This window comes from Rana temporaria, chromosome 6 (assembly GCF_905171775.1).
Source record: "Rana temporaria chromosome 6, aRanTem1.1, whole genome shotgun sequence".
In the NCBI taxonomy this organism is placed as follows: domain Eukaryota; kingdom Metazoa; phylum Chordata; class Amphibia; order Anura; family Ranidae; genus Rana; species Rana temporaria.
In genome coordinates, this window is record NC_053494.1 from 163,257,977 (window position 1) to 163,275,594 (window position 17,618).

General features: G+C 43.6%; 1 protein-coding gene across 4 annotated transcripts in view; it reads left to right on the forward strand.

Moving 5' to 3' along the window:
* Positions 1-554: 554 nt before the first annotated feature.
* LOC120943991 (intelectin-1-like) overlaps positions 555-17,618 on the forward strand; it is a 36,639-nt gene continuing 19,575 nt past the window's right edge. The window contains exons 1-3 of one of the 4 annotated variants that reach the window (XM_040357710.1): positions 555-614; positions 7,364-7,449; positions 17,352-17,513. In XM_040357710.1, coding sequence (XP_040213644.1) covers positions 7,386-7,449; positions 17,352-17,513 — 226 coding nt within the window. In that variant the 5' untranslated portion in view covers positions 555-614; positions 7,364-7,385. Of the gene's footprint in view, positions 615-4,850; positions 4,883-7,352; positions 7,450-13,716; positions 13,784-17,351; positions 17,514-17,618 lie in introns of those variants that run through there. The other 3 variants (XM_040357711.1, XM_040357712.1, XM_040357713.1) reach the window with 3 other exon arrangements.

Here is a 17,618-nt window from a genome sequence, read left to right on the forward strand (position 1 = left end):
ATAACAATAACAATAAAATTGCCATAAAACTATCCCCTATTTTGTAGACACTATAACTTTTGCGCAACCCAATTGATATACACTTATTGTCATTTTTTTTTTTTTTTTTTTTTACCAAAAATATATAGAAGAATACATATCGGCCTAAACTGAGAAAAAATATATATATTTTTTTTTTGTTTATAGCACAAAAAATAACCGCAGAGGTGATCAAATACCACCAAATGAAAGCTCTATTTGTGGGGGAAAAAGGACGCCGATTTTGTTTGGGAGCCACGTCGCATAACCGCGCAATTGTCAGTTAAAGCGACGCAGTGCCGAATCGCAAAAAATGGCCCGGTCATTGGGCAGCCAAATCCTCCGGGGGTGAAGTGGTTAATGGTGCAGTAGACCCTGAATTTGTACCTACTTTTTAAAGGTATTCCAATGTATATACCTAAATATATAGAGCGTAAATAGGAATGTCCTTACAACAGCAGTTATGCAACAATGGTTTCTTAATCATCATGTTAATGAACACAAGGAATTTGGTGTTCATTTACAAGTTGTTGTGTCATACTGGAAATATCAGACAGATATAACAAGGCTTTCATGTAAGCAAGCAATATCAGCAGGTAAATCAATTCATTCTCTTTTTTCTTCTTTCAAATTATATTTTTTTGTTAACATGTCTTTGCTTCTCTCTTTGGTCGGGATCTTTAGATTACGCTGTGGAGTTTTTGGTATAACAGATTTCAGTTCATGAAAACTTTGACCTGATCTAGATATTCTCAGTGTTATATCTGCCAATTCAGCATGATAAGCTTTGTATTTTCAATGAGTTTGTTTTGGGGGTTAATTTAGATTTTGTTATGTTGGATATCTTCAGGGTAAGTAGAAGCTTACATTTGGGGGTCATTAAAGGAGTTGTAAAGGAAAATGTTTTTTTACTTTAATGCAATCTATGCATTAAGGTGAAAAAACATCTGATGCTGCTGCCCCCCCCCCCGAGCCCCCCTTATACTTACCTGACCCCTCGAAAGTCCAGCGCGGTCCCAGGATCCTCTTCGCCGCTCAGCCTGGCCGCTGATTGGCTAGAGCGGATGGATTGAGAGCAGCACAGCCATTGGCTGTGACGCGGCACGCCAAGGGGCTGGGGCCGAGTGATACAGTGAGCGGCTATGGGCGCTCGCTGTATCACGGGAGTGCGCCCGCAATTAGTGACCACCATGCGAGCTCTCGCATGACTGTGGTGACTAATTGCGGGGAGGACCAGAGACAGCCGCCGAGGGACCCCAGAAGACGTGGATAGGGGCCACTCTGTGCAAAACGAACTGCACAGTGGAGGTAAGTATAACATGTTTGTTATTTTAAAAAAATAAAAAAAATTCCTTTAGTAACCCTTTAAGGATATGGAATATGTTTTGTAAGGATAGGTTAAGAGTATGTTTAAATTATATTTTAGGGTTGAGAGATTGCTAAAACGGTATTAAACCAAAAACAAAAATGTATTATAATGCAACATTGCACCTATTCTTCAGTGTGGCGATTGCATTTGTCTTCTTTTTTTTTTTTTAAATCCTTCTTTCTTTTATGTTCACCTAGTGATCTGGCCAGTAGGTCTGTTATTTTCAACAGAGAAACTTGTTCAGCAAAAGTAGCAGTTAGAGCAGGGGTCTCCAAACTTTTGAAACAAAGGACCAGTTTTGTGATCTTAAGACTTTAGGAGGGCCGAATTGTGGCCAGCGGAGATGGCAAATGTCTCAACATTGGTGACAATAAATATGGCCTCAAGGTTGGTCTCAGTAGGAGGTGAAGTAGTGCCCCTTTCAGGAGGAATAGTATCTCATCATTGGTATCAGTGGAAGAAATAGTGCCCCCTTGTTGGTGTCAATGGAATGAATAGTGCCCCATATCAGTTGGAGGAATAGTGCCCCAAGGGCCGGATAAAGGCTAGTAAAGGGCCACACCTTGCCCTCGGGCCGCAGTTTAGAGACCCCTGAGTTCGATTTTTGAGACAAATTAACACTGACAAGGGTTGTTACAATGGTCAGCTTTCATAAATTTATATAAAACCTTTATTCTAAAAGGAAAAAAAAAATACTGTTGCTGTAACTGCCTGTAACGGGATGGCCCGTGGAACCCAGAATCTCTTGTAAAGTATGAGATACCCTTGCTTCAGCTCCCCATGCACCCCTTATGTCTAAATCACCCTATTTCCATTAGGGGCATAGCATGTCTGAGAAAATATATCTTGGACTACTTCAAATGGGACAGTAATATTCATTAAAGCGGTTGTAAACCCGCATCAAAACATTTTTTTTTCTCCTGCAAGGCAAAAGTCATAATGAGCTAATATGCACCGCATATTAGCTCATTATCAAATACTTACCTCGGAACGAGGTGTGTAGAACTTACCTGGTTCACGCCGAGCGAGAAATCATCTTGACTCGGCGTGTCTTCCGGGTATCGCCGCTCCAGCGCTGTGATTGGCTGGAGCGGCGATGACGTCACTCCCGCGTGTGCGCGCGGGAGATTTAAATTCGGCAAGGTCCGGCGGCTGCCGGTCCTTTAGCCGAGGATCCCCCCTGCGCATGCGCCGCTGCAATCAGCGGCGCATTGCGAGGGGAATATCTCCTAAACCCGTGCAGGTTTAGGAGATATTCTTTATACCTACAGGTAAGCCTTGTTATAGGCTTACCTGTAGGTAAAAGTAAAAAAAGTGGATTTACAACCACTTTAACAATATCTCTCAAGAAATATGAAGATGTTATCTCCTGTACACTGTGAGGTCTATGCCCAGGAAGTATAACTCCTTATTTGGGCATTTCTAGGAAGTTCAATGTAACAGGCCGACCATCTATTGCTTAACAATGCTAAGGTGACCAGATTTTTTAAATGAAATCCGGGGACATTTTTTTTATTTTTTTTATTGGCAAATGGTAAACTATTTAACCACTTAAGGACCGCCTCCTGCACATATACGTCGGCAGAATGGCACAGCTGGGCACATGTACCAGGCCATTTTTTGCGATACGACACTGACAGTTGCAAAGTCATACGATGCTGTACTCAAAATGTATGTCCATTTTTTCCCCACAAATAGAGCTTTCTTTTGGAGGTATCTGATCACTTCTGCGGTTTTCATTTTTTGCTCTATAAACAAAAAAATACTTAAATATTTTTTTTTTACTTTGTGCTATAAAACATACCCATTAAAAAATCGAATTTCTTCATCAATTTAGGCCAATATGTATTTCTTTTGGTAAAAAATTCCAATAAGCATACTGTATATTGATTGGTTTACGCAAAAGTTATAGCGTCTACAAACTATGGGAGAGATTTGTGGAATTTTTATTTATTTATTTATTCTACTAGTAATGGCTAGGAATGAGCCGAACACCCCCCCCCCCCCCCCCCCCGGTTCGGTTCGCACCAGAACCTGTGAACGGACCGAAAGTTTGCGCGAACTTTAGAACCCCATTAAAGTCTATGGGACTCGAACGTTCGAAATCAAAAGTGCTAATATTAAAGGCTAATTTGACAGTTATTGTCCTAAATAGGGGTTGGGGACCCGGGTCTTGCCCCAGGGAGCATGTATCAATGCAAAAAAAAAGTTTTAAAAACTCTTTTTTCGGGAGCAGTGATTTTAATGATGCTGAAAGTGAAAAAAAAATGGTGAAATATTTATTTTAAATATTGTACCTGCTGGGTGTCTATAGTATGCCTGTGAAGTGGCACGTGTTTCCCGTGTTTAGAACTGTCCCTGTAAAACATGACATTTCTATAGGAAAAAAAGTCATTTAAAACTGCTTGCGGCTTCAATGTAATGTCTGGTCCCTGCAATATGGATGAACATCATTGAGAAAAATGGCTTGTATGGATATTAAGAGGGAACCCCACACCCAAATTAAAAAAAGGAAAGGCGTGGGGCCCCCAGGCCCTATATACTCTGAACAGCAGTATACAGGCGGTGCAAACAAGACAGGGAGTGGTATTAGTATGAGAACACCAGCAATTGTAGTCAGGTAGATTTAGGTGGACACTGTGCAGAGGACACAGTACAATAAGTGAAAATACTGCAGCTAGCACAATCACCTGTCAGTATATTAGGAAGAGAATACAGGAACTGATCTAGCTAAACTGAATACAGTGTATAAATGTGTGTGTATGTATGTGTATATATATATATATATATATATATATATATATATATATATATATATATATACCTGGGATGCATCCTCTACATACTGTAACTGCAGCTAACTGACTGGCCTGCCTGCTCTATCCAATTCAATTGAAATGACACTGTCTCTCTCTCTCTCTCTCTCTCTCTCTCTGTCTTTCACCACTGCCGCAACACACGCAGGTGGCCTTATATAGTGTGGGGTGTGTACTATACCCCCTGAGACATAATTGGCCAAAGCCACCCTGGCTTTGGCCAATTATGGCTCTCTTAGCTTACGGTGCTGTGATTGGCCAAGCATGCGGGTCATAGTGCATGCTTAGCCAATCATCAGCCAGCAATGCACTGCGATGCTGCAGTGAATTATGGGCCGTGACGCGCCACTTCAATTTGGCGCGAACGGCCCATAATGTTTGAAATTCTGCGAACGGCCGAACAGATGATGTTCGAGTCGAAGATGGGTTCGACTTGAACTCGAAGCTCATCCCTAGTAATGGCAGTGATCAGTGACTTTTATTAAAAGGTATTCCAATGTATATACCTAAATATAGAGCGTAAATAGGAATGTCCTTACAACAGCAGTTATGCAACAATGGTTTCTTAATCATCATGTTAATGAACACAAGGAATTTGGTGTTCATTTACAAGTTGTTGTCATACTGGAAATATCAGACAGATGTAACAGGGCTTCAAGTAAGTAAGCAATATCAGCAGGTAAGAAATACATTTATTCTCTCCTTTTTCTTCTTTCAAATTATATTTTTTTGTTAACATGTCTTTGCTTCTCTCTTTGGTCGGGATCTTTAGATTACGCTGTGGAGTTTTTGGTATAACAGATTTTAGTTCACGAAAACTTTGACCTGATCTAGATATTCTCAGTGTTATATCTGCCAATTCAGCATGATAAGCTTTTTATTTTCAATGAGTTTGTTTTGGGGGTTAATTTAGATTTTGTTTATTGGATATTTTCAGGGAAAGAAGAAGCTTACATTTGGGGGGTCATTAAAGCGGTAGTTCACCCTCACTTACATCATTTTTCCATCGAGACAGGCATTGTAGCGCGAGCTACAGTATGCCTGTCCCGATTTTTTTACCCCCGTACTCACTGTGTACTTGTACATTAAAGATTTCTGCTCCCGCGGGGAATGGGCGTGCCTATGGAGAGGGAGGATGATTGACGGCCGGCCCTGGCACGTCACTCTCCCCGAAGACAGCCGGAGTAGGTCTCGGCTCTTCACGGCGCCTGCGCACAGGCTATGCGCAGGCCCCGTGAAGAGCCAAGCCTATTTCGGCTATTTCCGGAGAAGCGTGACGCGCCAGAGCCGGCCGTCAATCATCCTTCGTCTCCATAGGCACGCCCATTCCCCGAGGGGAGTCGGCATCTTCGATGTACGAGTACAAGGTGAGTACGGGGATAAAAAAATCGGGACAGGCATACTGTAGCTCGCGCTACAATGCCTGATTTTATGGTATAAGAAATTTTTTTTTTTTTTTTGCGTTTATAGGGTGAACCCCCGCTTTAAGGATATGGAATATGTTTTGTAAGGATAGGTTAAGGGTATGTTTAAAGGGTATGTTAGGTTTAAGAGTTATGTTTTGAGAGATTAGGCTAAAACGGTATTAAACCAAAAACAAAAATGTATTATAGCAGGGCTCGACAAAATCCGGTTGCAATTGCGACAAGAAATTGTGACCTCGCGCCCGCCAGTAATTGAGGCCTGCGGCTTTGCGGCCTTCACAGAAGGAAGCTTAGGCCGCAAAGCTATGGACTCAATTACCGATCGCGTAGGGCGGGGGAGGTGGGGGCACACGGAGACACAGGATCCGGTGTCTCCGTGCGCCCCCGCCGCGCCCGTCAGTAATTTAGGCTGCGGCTTTGCAGCCTTCTGCAGGCCTGCAGGCCTTCTGTGATCTGGCACCATCTTGTGGTGGCCGTTTGGCATTACAAGTAAAACAGTTCTAGCAGTTCTAATGTGTTTTTTCACTGTTTTCACTGCCATCTCCTTCCCTCTAATTTAGAACCCCCAAACATTATATATATTTTCTATTCTAACACCCTAGAGAATAAAATGGCGGTCATTGCAATACTTTCTTTCACACCGTATTTGCGCAGCGGTTTAATAAAAAAATAAGACAACAGTAAAGTTAGCCCAATTTTTTTATATTGTGAAAGATAATGTTACGCCGAGTAAATTGATACCCAACATGTCACTCTTCAAAATTGCGTCCGCTCGTGGAATGGCGACAAACTTTTACCCTTTAAAATCTCCATAGGCGACGTTTAAAAAATTCTACAGGTTGCATGTTTTGAGTTACAGAGGAGGTCTAGGGCTAGAATTATTACTCTCACTCTAACGATCGCGGCGATACCTCACATGTGTGGTTTGAATACCGTTTACATATGCGGACGCAGGCGCTACTCACATATGTGTTCGCTTCTGCGCGCGAGCTTGGCGGGACGGGACGCGTTTTCTGGCTCCTAACTTTTTTAGCTGGCTCCAAGATTCCAAGCAAATTTGTCAAACCCTGATTATAGGGCCAGTTCACACCAGATGCAGTTCTGTGCGCTTTTTTTCTGCACAAAATGCATGCACAGGGAAAACTGCATTTACAGCTCTCATGCTCTGTGTGAGAGATGAGTGGAGGAAAGGGACAAAATGCATGTTGAAATTCTGCAGAGAAACCGCTGCTTCCAGAGGACTACGGACCTTCTCTAAAGCATACAAGCAGGGGACAGGCTTTTTAAATTGGGCTGTGGCAGCTTTCTAAAGAAAATTAACCGTAATGCCTCGTACACACGATCGGAATTTCCGACAACAAATGTTTGATGTGCGCTTTTGGTCGGATATTCCGACTGTGTGTATGCTTCATTAGACATTTGCTGTCGGAATTTCCGACAACAAATGTTTGAGAGCTGGTTCTCAATTTTTCCAACAACAAAAGTTCTTGTTGACAATTCCGATCGTGTGTATGCAATTCCCGGAGCACAAAAAAACATGCATGCTCTGAATCAAGCAGAAGAGCCGCACTGGCTATTGAACTTCATGAACTCATTTAATTGAGCTTTAAGGAAATGTAAACATTCCTGATCCCAAGCATTTTGTGTAACAAACCTCAAAACTGGCTCTATGCATGTATCCATGTAATATATGTGTATGTATTTAAAGCATTTTATTTGTTATAGTTAATTTATAGTTACAGCACTGCCAGATGAAAGATGTTGCTGCACGTTTTGGTTTTCTTTGGCCTGCTAGTTACTGAGGGACAGTCTGCTGCTTGTGGTAAGTACATATTAAAGTCCTTTAACCAGAATACAAATACTATAACTGCAATCCAATTTCCATGCATTTAGACGTTTTGCGGGCGCTGCATTAAGTGGACCAATCAGCTGTAATGCACCTTAATGCATGAAAAAATAGGTAATGCTGCATTTTTTGCTGCACAAAGCACCACAACACACATTGTGATAGTGTGAACAGGCCCTAAACTGTATTTAATAACCATGTTTTTCCTTTATTTTTGATTGAAGTGTGAAAGTGTAAAAAAAAAAAAAAAAATCACTGAGGTTTTTATTGCTGTCACTGCTCCAGATAACCTCTGTTACCAAGTGAGAGAAATTGTAAACTACAGGAGGTGAGGGGAAATATTCAATGTGGGACATTTGTCCATAAACTTCTGTCTACAAGGGGATTTTTCTTCACTTTGGTGAGATGACCTCTTACATCCTTTTGTATGTCCAGCATAGAAAGTGAAGGTAGATCTCTCACATGTGTTTTAATTATTTTCCATTTTAAATTTTAATTAATAGCAGGGGTCTCCAAACTTTATAAACAAATGGGCTGGTTTACGGTCCTGAAGACATTAGGGGGCTTGACTGTGGCCATTGGGGGTAGAAAAGGTCCTGACATCAGTGGGGGAAAAAAATAAAGTTTTCAAGTTTCAGTGGAAGTAATTGCACCCCATCTTTGTTGGTAGTGGGAGGAATTATGCCCCATCATTGATGTCATTGGACCCCCATTGTTGGTGTCATTGGAAGGAATTGCACCCCATCATTGGTGTCAGTGAGAGAAATTGTGCACCTTCGCTAGTGTCATTGTGAGGCATTTTGCCCCCTTTATTGGTGTCAGTGGGGGGGAATTATGCCCCATTGTTGGTATCAGTGGATCAAATAGTGCTCCAAGAGCCAGATAAATGCAAGCAAAGGGTCGTATCTGTCCCCCAGGCCTCAGTTTGGAAACCACTGACTTAAAGTAAATAGAAAACTGTATTGATGTTAGATACACCTTAAAGCTGAAGTTTAGCTAAAAAAAAAAATTCTCTACAACTTTAGTTACATTTCTGTAGAAAGCTTCACTACAATGCTGCCCTGTCCTCTTCCGGATGCTGAACTTCTGGGACTGTGGGGGTTGATAACTGCAGGTCTCCGTGCTGAGCTGCACAAATGACTTCTTCACACGGTTGTTTACATGCAACAAGCGAATTCTTGCAGCTGGAATGACTGGGGCATGTGAACAGCAGTGGCTGCTCAGCCTATTTAATCACTTAAGGTCTGCCCTATAGCAGTTTTACTGCCACAGGGCGGAACCTGTGTGCCGGATCACGTATCTTGCAGGTCCCCACACAAGACTTTCCAAGAACCCAGGAAAAGTCTGATCTTTCCTCCTTTGCAGGGCTCTCCTGGCTCCTGTTCACCCCTCTGCAGAATGGCACTTCCCTGGACTACAATTCCCATGTTCCATTACAGCCGCATCATCAGTTCCCTTGCCGCTCACAGGCTCTACTGTTGCCAGAAGGAGGGGAGGGTGAGCTGGGAAATCCACACACAACCCACAGTTAAGGCGGCGGGTGAAGGAGGAAAGCAGAGACAGAGATCACAACCTGCTCCTCCAGCTGGTGGGCTGTACCCGGCTACACTGAAAATTGTGTGGGCCTGTAAAACGGTGACAAACCTCAGCACCCAAAATTGACCACAGGCGGTGCTTTAAAGCCTCCACAGGTTATCAGTTCTCTGCTCAGTTAGACCCCTTCTAACAAGCTCTCAGGTCAGTTAGACCCCTTCAGGAAGATAGTGGGGAAGTTCTGGGAGCCCTGGGGTGATCTAGAAGGCCTGTCAGTACCAGTAAAAAAAAGTACATAAGTTCAAGCATCTTATAGTCATGGCTGTATAACCACTTGTCTACCAATGGCAGCTGGTAAAGCAAGTATTTTTTTTTTTTTTTTTCAGAAATGTTTTATTAAACAAATCAGCATTACAAAACACTTATCAGTAGGAATAACTTAGCCTATAGCTTATTTTAAATGACAGCTGGTAGCAAGGGCTTTTAAAACAAAACACCAGTCAGTCTGTTGGGAGTGATTTGGCCACCCAATCACTTCTACACCACCTAGACTCCTTATACTTCCTGTTGTGTTTATAGGACACAAGTGAAGGAAAATCTGTCGAAGGGGACACAAAAGAACCCCAACAGGGGTTTTATCCCTTCTGTACTCTATCTAAAAGCAAAAACCTTTGGGCTTTATGTATTCTTAAAACAGAAAATTGAGTTCAATACAGAAGACATTCAGGGATATGCTCTCTGCACTGGAGCAAGCTGGCACCAAATAATTAAAGGTGTTACTGAGTAACTTTGACTTTGTTAAAACATTACTACAGGGGGCGTGGCTTAGCTATGGAGTCCTCGTCCACCGCCGCATCTACAGCGCTGTTAGGGGAAGATACAGCCACCGGAACACCGGCAGCTTTGTCACAGGGACGGCGAGCGCTCTCCCAGCAATCGAGAGCAGATAGGACCCGGCAGGAGCAGCTCCATGCTAGAATCTCCTATTACGCAAACTGAACTTGAGATTACGGTGAAGTCCTTGCCTAACGGGAAGAGCCCCGGTCCCGATGGGTTTACCAAAGCTTATTACAAAATGTTCTTGCCTCTGCTGTCTGGGTCGATGTGCAGCTACTTCAACTCTATAGCAGATAGCAACGCAATCCCTAGTGAGGCTCTCTTGGCCCATATCTCAGTAATCCCCAAAGACGGGAAGGACCCTGCTCTGCCCCAAAGCTATAGGCCCATATCCCTCCTTAATGTGGATATAAAAATTTGGGCTAAGATCCTTGCGTCTAGACTTAAATATCTAATCCCACTCATCGTCCACCCGGACCAGACAGGGTTTGTCACAGGCCGTGAAGCTAGGGACAACTCCATCAGGACAATCCACCTTATCTATAAACAAGGAAAGAAGTGCGCTACTATCAAAGCATCAAAGAAAAAATGCAAAATTACAAAATGCAAAATTAAATAAAAATTAATTAAGTGAAAAAGAATAAAATGATTTTTGGCTATAAATTAAAGTCCTATGAAAAAAATCCACAGGCGGTGCAAACAATTAGTGAATAAGTCCTATCAAGAGACAACTGATTCTCAGGAATCTTGGGCTCTTCACAACCACATGCTGCTATGGAGACATCAACAGGCAGGTAACATATATCCCAAAGAGACAAATGATGGCCACTTACCAGAAGGATGTACCCACAAGGGGTCAGGCACTCAAAAGGGGTGTAGCTCCGTGGGTCCCGGGAGATGTTTAAATGCTGTCTTCCTGGAGACTCAGGTATGCAGATATCCCGTTCCTTGTGCTCCAGGGTATAGCAAGAAAAGCTCCTTGTGCTCAAGCAATGTGTGGGATTAAAAGGAGAAGAGGAAGATCTTCATGGTGCAGTAGGTTAGTTTAAAAGTTTATTTATGGAGTTTGATACTGACAAATTGTTAAAATTATTCCACACTGCATGCATAAATCCTCACATAACAAAAAGCCGGATAACAGCGTGTGTAATAGCTGTCGGCTGCGATGCAGACTGAACAGCTGATGAGCGTGGTGACGTCTACAGATGCTAAGCTCCACCCGACGCGGCGTTTCGTCCAAACGGGCTTCTGAGTGACACTGGGAAACCTCTCAAAACGGAAGTCTTCACAATGTCCTCATATAGTAACCAACAGATCCATCTCTACTGAATCCCACTCTGCCAAAGATTGACAGAAGGCACTGTTAAATTGCAAACATGCAGAGAATATAATCTGTGAGAAAACATATGATCTATAATCAAGACACATGATATTACACACATGCTAAAACACAACATTGTTCATAAGGATTCAAAAAGGAATTGATATAGCAAATGGGTGTGCATATATACAAAACCTCCATCTTGAAATAAAATTGTATTAAAAAATTAAAACATCCATTATGAAACATATTGAAATATTATAGAAAAATATATCGAAAATTCATCCAATGGAGCCCCTCGTACGAATTTAGGGGGAGATATGACAAAAACCTGATGGAATGCCCCCGTAATGTGCCTTTACAATCCACCTTATCCACTGGGCACGTACTTCTCTTGACCCCCCCCCCCACCTGATCCTGTCCACCGATGCGGAGAAGGCCTTCGATCGGGTGGGCTGGACCTACTTACGCGCTGTACTGGAGGCTCTGAGTTTGCGTACGCATATGTTAGCCTGGATCATGGCCCTGAACTCGGATCCGAGTGCTCAGGTCAGGGTCAGGGTCAATGGCTTTCTCTCCCCTAGATTCTCGATCAGAAATGGCACGAGGCAGGGATGCCCTCTTTCGCCAATTTTGTTTGCCCTGGTGCTGGAACCATTCTTACGCACTGTTGGGGCGAACATCGTTAATAAAGGACTGAAGGTGGGTCCAACGGAGCATAAACTCTTGGCGTACGCCGATGACGTGCTCTTCCACCTGACACACCCCCTGATCTCTCTGCCTAATCTGATGCGAGAACTCCAACTCTTTGGGTCACTCTCTAATTTCAAGATTAATTTTGCTAAGTCAGAGATACTACCTATCCAGTTACCCCCCTCTTTGTCCAGTAGTCTGCAAATTGCCTTCCCATTCACCTGGGCTAAATCGTCCCTGAAATATTTGGGTATATGGCTGGCTGATAGGTTTGACACTCTATACTCAAATAACTTCTCTTCCCTGCTGGCGGCTGTAAAGACTGATTTGGCCCTGTGGACTAAGACAGCTTTCACTTGGACAGGGAGACTCAATATCATAAGAATAAATATCCTCCCACGCATATTGTTTTATATGCAGATGATACCCATGTCCCTACCCAGGAGTTTTTTTGCACAAATGTCTAGTATGGTGTCGGCCTTTGTCTGGAATAATAAGAGGTAGAGAATTGCGCTAAGACTGTTAAGCCGTCCAAGAGAAGCAGGGTGTTTAGGCCTCCCAGATATACAAAAGTATTATAGGGCCATCGTCCTTCAGAGGATACTTAACTGGCGCTTCCACGCTAAATCCAAATTATGGGTCTCCCTAGAAAAATATATGGCTGGTAGAAACTTGTCTTGCCCCGTGGTTGGCCCGGGAGCACAGGGGGCTGTCTGATTTTGCCTCTCCACTGACGGTCCAGGCTCTTTGTTCCTGGGACCGCTTCAATGCTACGTTACAGCTGGCCCCTCCTGTGTCCCCACTGGCTCCATTGGGAGGCTACCTATGGTTCCAGCCTGGAGAACAGACAGCCTTTTTTGGCCCTTGGGTGGACGATGGCAGTGCTAATTGTGGTAAACTCATGCGGGACGGTAAGCTGTTCCCCTTGGAGACCCTCCGAGCCCGGACTGGGAGTTTTATAATGGACTTTTGGCGCTATAGGCAACTCCATTTTTTTAGGATTCGGGGCGACACCATACGGGATATCTCCACTCTCACGCCATTCGAACGCCTCTTTATAGCAGAAGAACCGACCCCACATATGATCTCAAAACTTTATCGCCTGCTTGGTTCCACTGCATCAGTAGTGAAGCCCACATACATCAGGGCCTGGGAACGAGACTTAGAGACGGATTTTCCCCCTACCCAATTGTCCCCTCTTTATCAACTTACTCGCTCTAGCTCTATCAATTCTAAGATGCAGGAATTGAACTACAAAATATTAATGCGCTGGTACCGGGTCCTGGCAGACCTAGCCAGAATTTACCCAATCCACGTCCGATCATTGCTGGAGGGGGTGTGGTCTCAGGGGCACTCTTCTGCATATTTGGTGGGAATGCCCGGCGATTAGACCCAGATTAAAGAGATTACGGGGCATAGACATCTCTCTCTCTCTCCGGTCCACTTCCTGCTACACATTCCTCCCATTCCAGTGAGCCAGTAGAAGAAAAGTGTGCTGCCTTACCTGTTGAATGCAGCTAAACGGCTACTTCCCATATATTGGAAGCGACAGCAAACTCCAGGTCGGGAGAAGTGGCGCTACAAGGTGGGTGACATCAGGGATGCGGAGGACTGGATTGCCACCTGTAGGGGTGCCTGGGACTGCTTCTCTGCTACTTGGTCGACCTGGGATGCACATGTTTTGGATCGAGGCCATGTGTCTACCAGTTTAGACATGGCCCTGTTGGAGCTCGCGGAGCCGTCCCTTAAGGGGCGGCCTCGGGGTCCTCATGCGGGAGCTGAGGGCTGATGCCCAGGGATATCACGCAGTTGTTTAGCTGATGGTGGGAGTTGGAACGAGTGGTCCTTTTTTCTTTTAGCTACCGAGTATGTGGCGATATGCTAACGGGGTTTGGAGTGGTGGCAGAGCTGGACGCGGGATTTCAGGTATGTTCTAGCCTTTCCTTTCCCTCTTCCTCTCCCCCCCCCCCCCCCTCTTTTATTTTATTTTTTTATTTTTTATGTGTTTCTATCTGCCATGGCCGTCTGTCCCGGGGCGGTCCACCTGCTGTGTGACGGGTGTTATGCGGGCTGGCTCGGTGGACTTAGGTAATAGGCCATCATAGGATTCCCGGGTCAGTTCCGGGGTCTGACGCTTTTGTGTGACCGTGGTGTGGGGGCCTTGGCCTGGGGGGATCTGGGTGGGTTGCGGGGGGAGGTCAGCTGGAGGCGTGTAGTCGCCCCCCTCACCTCGTGCCCGCTTGGCTCGCCCCTGGCTTTGAGGGCTCTGGCTGTCGTCTGTGTGTAGTCCGGGGAGCCGGTCGGCCTGCGCGTGCACCTGATTACTCCTCCTTGGAGGACAACTTAGCCCCACCCCCTTGTTGTGGGGGTGGAGGCCTCGCTACCGGCCTGTTACCTGAATACTGCACCTCCTATGTCTTTGGCTGTTTAACAGTTTTTTTCTTTTCATGTGATTGTCATTTCTGTTTTCTTTTTATTTCATTATTGTGGTATAGCAAAAAAAAAAGGATTGACCGGTGCACTGTTTGACCTCTACCTTTTTCAATTGTATACTGAGATGTGTTGCCTTGTCTTTCATAAATAAAGATTTTACAAAAAAAAACATTACTACAGTGTAGTTTGTACAACAAAAAAAATTGTCTTCACTAGAGCATGCTATAAATTAAAGTTTAACTAAAGGCAAACCTTTTCTTTCTTTGTTTTGGATAGAGTGGAGATGGATTAGAACACCCGTCAGGCTTTATTTCCATCTGTGCCCCAGTTTTCACTGAAAGTGAAACTAAAATTAAATTCCAAATTTTGTCTCTAAAAGAGGAATAGAAGGGAAATTTTTTAATTGGGTCACTAGCTTTTGGGACCCTGGATGCAACCAGGATTCCTCTCACTTTGGTGGGATTTCCCCTCACTTCTTGTTTGGTATAAGCTAGAAAATGAAGGGAAAATTTGCCAAAAGGGACATAGATGAAAAAAAAAACTCCATTCCTCTATCCAAAATGAAAAAAATGTTTTTCTTTTAGTTACAGTAGAACTATAGGCTAAACTTTTTTTTTTTCATTTTGGATGGAGTAAGGGAGGGTTATAACCTGGCTTATTTGTTGCCATCTTTACCCCATTGGGGAGATTTACCTTCACTTTCTGTTCTATAGTCAAAGCAGGAATTGAGAGGAAATCCACAAGGCCAACAGTACTAGTGGAAGGATTGGAAGGATTACCCTCTCACTTTTCTGGGGAACAACTACAAATTTGGGATTTTCTTTTACTTTCACTTTCAATGATAATGATAAACAGAACAAACAGAGTGAATGAATCTCCCTAACAGGGGCAAAGACAGAAATAAAAACTGACAGGTGCTCTAATCCCTGTCCAGTCTCTCCAAAAAAAAAAAAAAAAAAACCCACACGTTTTGCTTTCGGTTATACTTTAGCTTTCCATATGATTGTTATATGGTCAGGAAATATCAAACTTGAAAATGAAACAGTGAGATGAATAGAGAGAGCTCTGCCTATCTGTTACATCTAGACCATAGGTGTCAAACACAAGGCCCGCGGGCCTAATCCGGCCATCCAGGCCATTTCATGTGACCCTCGCACCTCTCCTGCAGCTGCAGGAGAGCTCCAGCCCTCCTCCAGACCCTTAATTTCTGTTTTTAAGCAATGCATCCAGCTTCTACCCAGCAGCAGCATTAGGAAAGGGGGGTGCACTGTGATGTAGGGGAGAGTGGGGGGACTCAACTTGTGATGGTTGGGTGGCTCTTTCTTGACATATAATGTAAGGGAAGGGGATTTGCTGGACATCTAATCTTACAGATACAACCGGCTCTTTTTAGGTCAATCATAATGTTGATGCAGCCCACAATGAAATTTAATTTGACACCCCTGATCTAGACAATTCTTTAGATCTAACCAGTTCATACTCTTTTGTCAGAAAACTTGTGATATTAGAACATATCTGCTTCTGATGCTAAATGCCCTTCATTCTGCCCATCACGTACAGTAAACTTGATGTTAAAATTCGTTGCCACGGCAGCCAGTCTGTTTAAAAACTGATCAGTGTTTCAGCTGCAATGAGTTTCACTTTTGTATCCAAGTTGTTTATAAGTTTGCCCTTTCCATTTCCAGTCTATGACAATCGGTCATTATGGTTTAATGGGGCACTTCATAGGCAGCTTTAATTTTTGCAAAAAAGACCTGCTCTGGGTGTCAAATACCCAAGCTACGCCACATTTTTTATTCTTTTATTTTAAACTTTCCACAACTTACTGATCATGCTAAAACTAAGTCATGAGCAGTAAATAAAAAAATATTTAGTAGAGATTCCCTAAAATCCGAACAGTATTTCAAGGGTTCCTTCACTGAAAAAAGGTTGACAGGGCCTGCTTTACAAAAAATATATTTTGATTATAGTATTACATAACTGATAAAATACAACATTGTGGCCTTAGGAGAAGTACAGTCAAAGCTTGTTTGGCTTTACTTCTCCTGTGGCTCACAGCAATGCAATTAGTTCTGCACTCCTGTGAACTGTTTTCAGCAGTCAGCGGGCTGAAGCCCGCTGTTGGCTGACATCGCAGAGCCCGCCCAGGCTCGGGTAAAATTGTGACTACATGTCTGGACCAGAACCACGCTCAGCCTCTTAGCGAGCTGCTGAGAAGCTGAGCTGGCCGCTCCCACCCCCTCCACAGCCCAGTACACCAGTGAGCGTGGGGGGGGGGCAGAGCAGACAGCCAGTGACTGACAGTCACCAACTCTTTGCTCACAGAGCTATGAGAACAGAGCAATATGCAGTTTTTGAATGTTTGGTTCTCAGTGTTAGAGCCAGCGGCAGGCAGATGCAGCATGATTTAAAAAAATATCCTATACTTCTCTTTTAGGACTAGTTTACACTTGCTTCAAAACAAGGCTTCGGACAGACTTTGTTAAAGCTCTCTGAACGCTAGTCAAAGCAACTGTCACTAAATAAAATGGTTAGCATACAGTCCTGTTTACACCTTGCTATTGCTCGGTGCTTCAATGAGGCTTCAGTGGGACTTTGGTGGAGCTTCAATGGGGCTTCGATGAGCCTTTGGTGGGGCTCCGATGAGCCTTTGGTGGGGTATCGTGGGGTTTACAGTCCTGTTTACACCTTGCTTTTGCTTGGTACTTTGGTGGGGCTTCGATTGGAATTCAATGGGGCTTTGGTTGGAGCTTCCATGAGCCTTGGTGGGGCTTCGATGAGGCTTCAATCAAGCTTTGCCATAGACTATTATGGGGATTCTGAAGACGCTAAATCGACATGGGGTATAATTTTTATAGCAAAGCCAAAACAAAGCAAAAGCAAGGTGTAAACAGGACTGTAAGCTAACCATTTTAATTAGTGACAGAGGCTTTCACTAGCGTTTAGAGAGCTTTAACAAAGCGTGTCCAAAGCCTTGTTTTGAAGAAAGTGTAAACTAGCTGTTAATGTGTGTTGAAGCCAAAGCAAATGTAAATAAGCCCTTAATGTTATGTTCCTTCAGATAATATCTCCATTCGTCAGAAGAAACAAAACATCTTAAATCTCTTGGCATGTTGGAATGAGGACCAAGCAAACAACATTCAAGATACATTCCACTCCAACATCAAGTATGAAAGGTACAGAAGCTGCAGGGAAATCCATCAGTATGACAATAACGCGAAAGGTGAGATTCAAGAAACATAAACACATACATTATACCTGTGCTGATAGAAAATTAAAAGTTTTGTTTTTAGGTGGAGGCAGGATAGGCTTCCCTGAACAGGTTTGT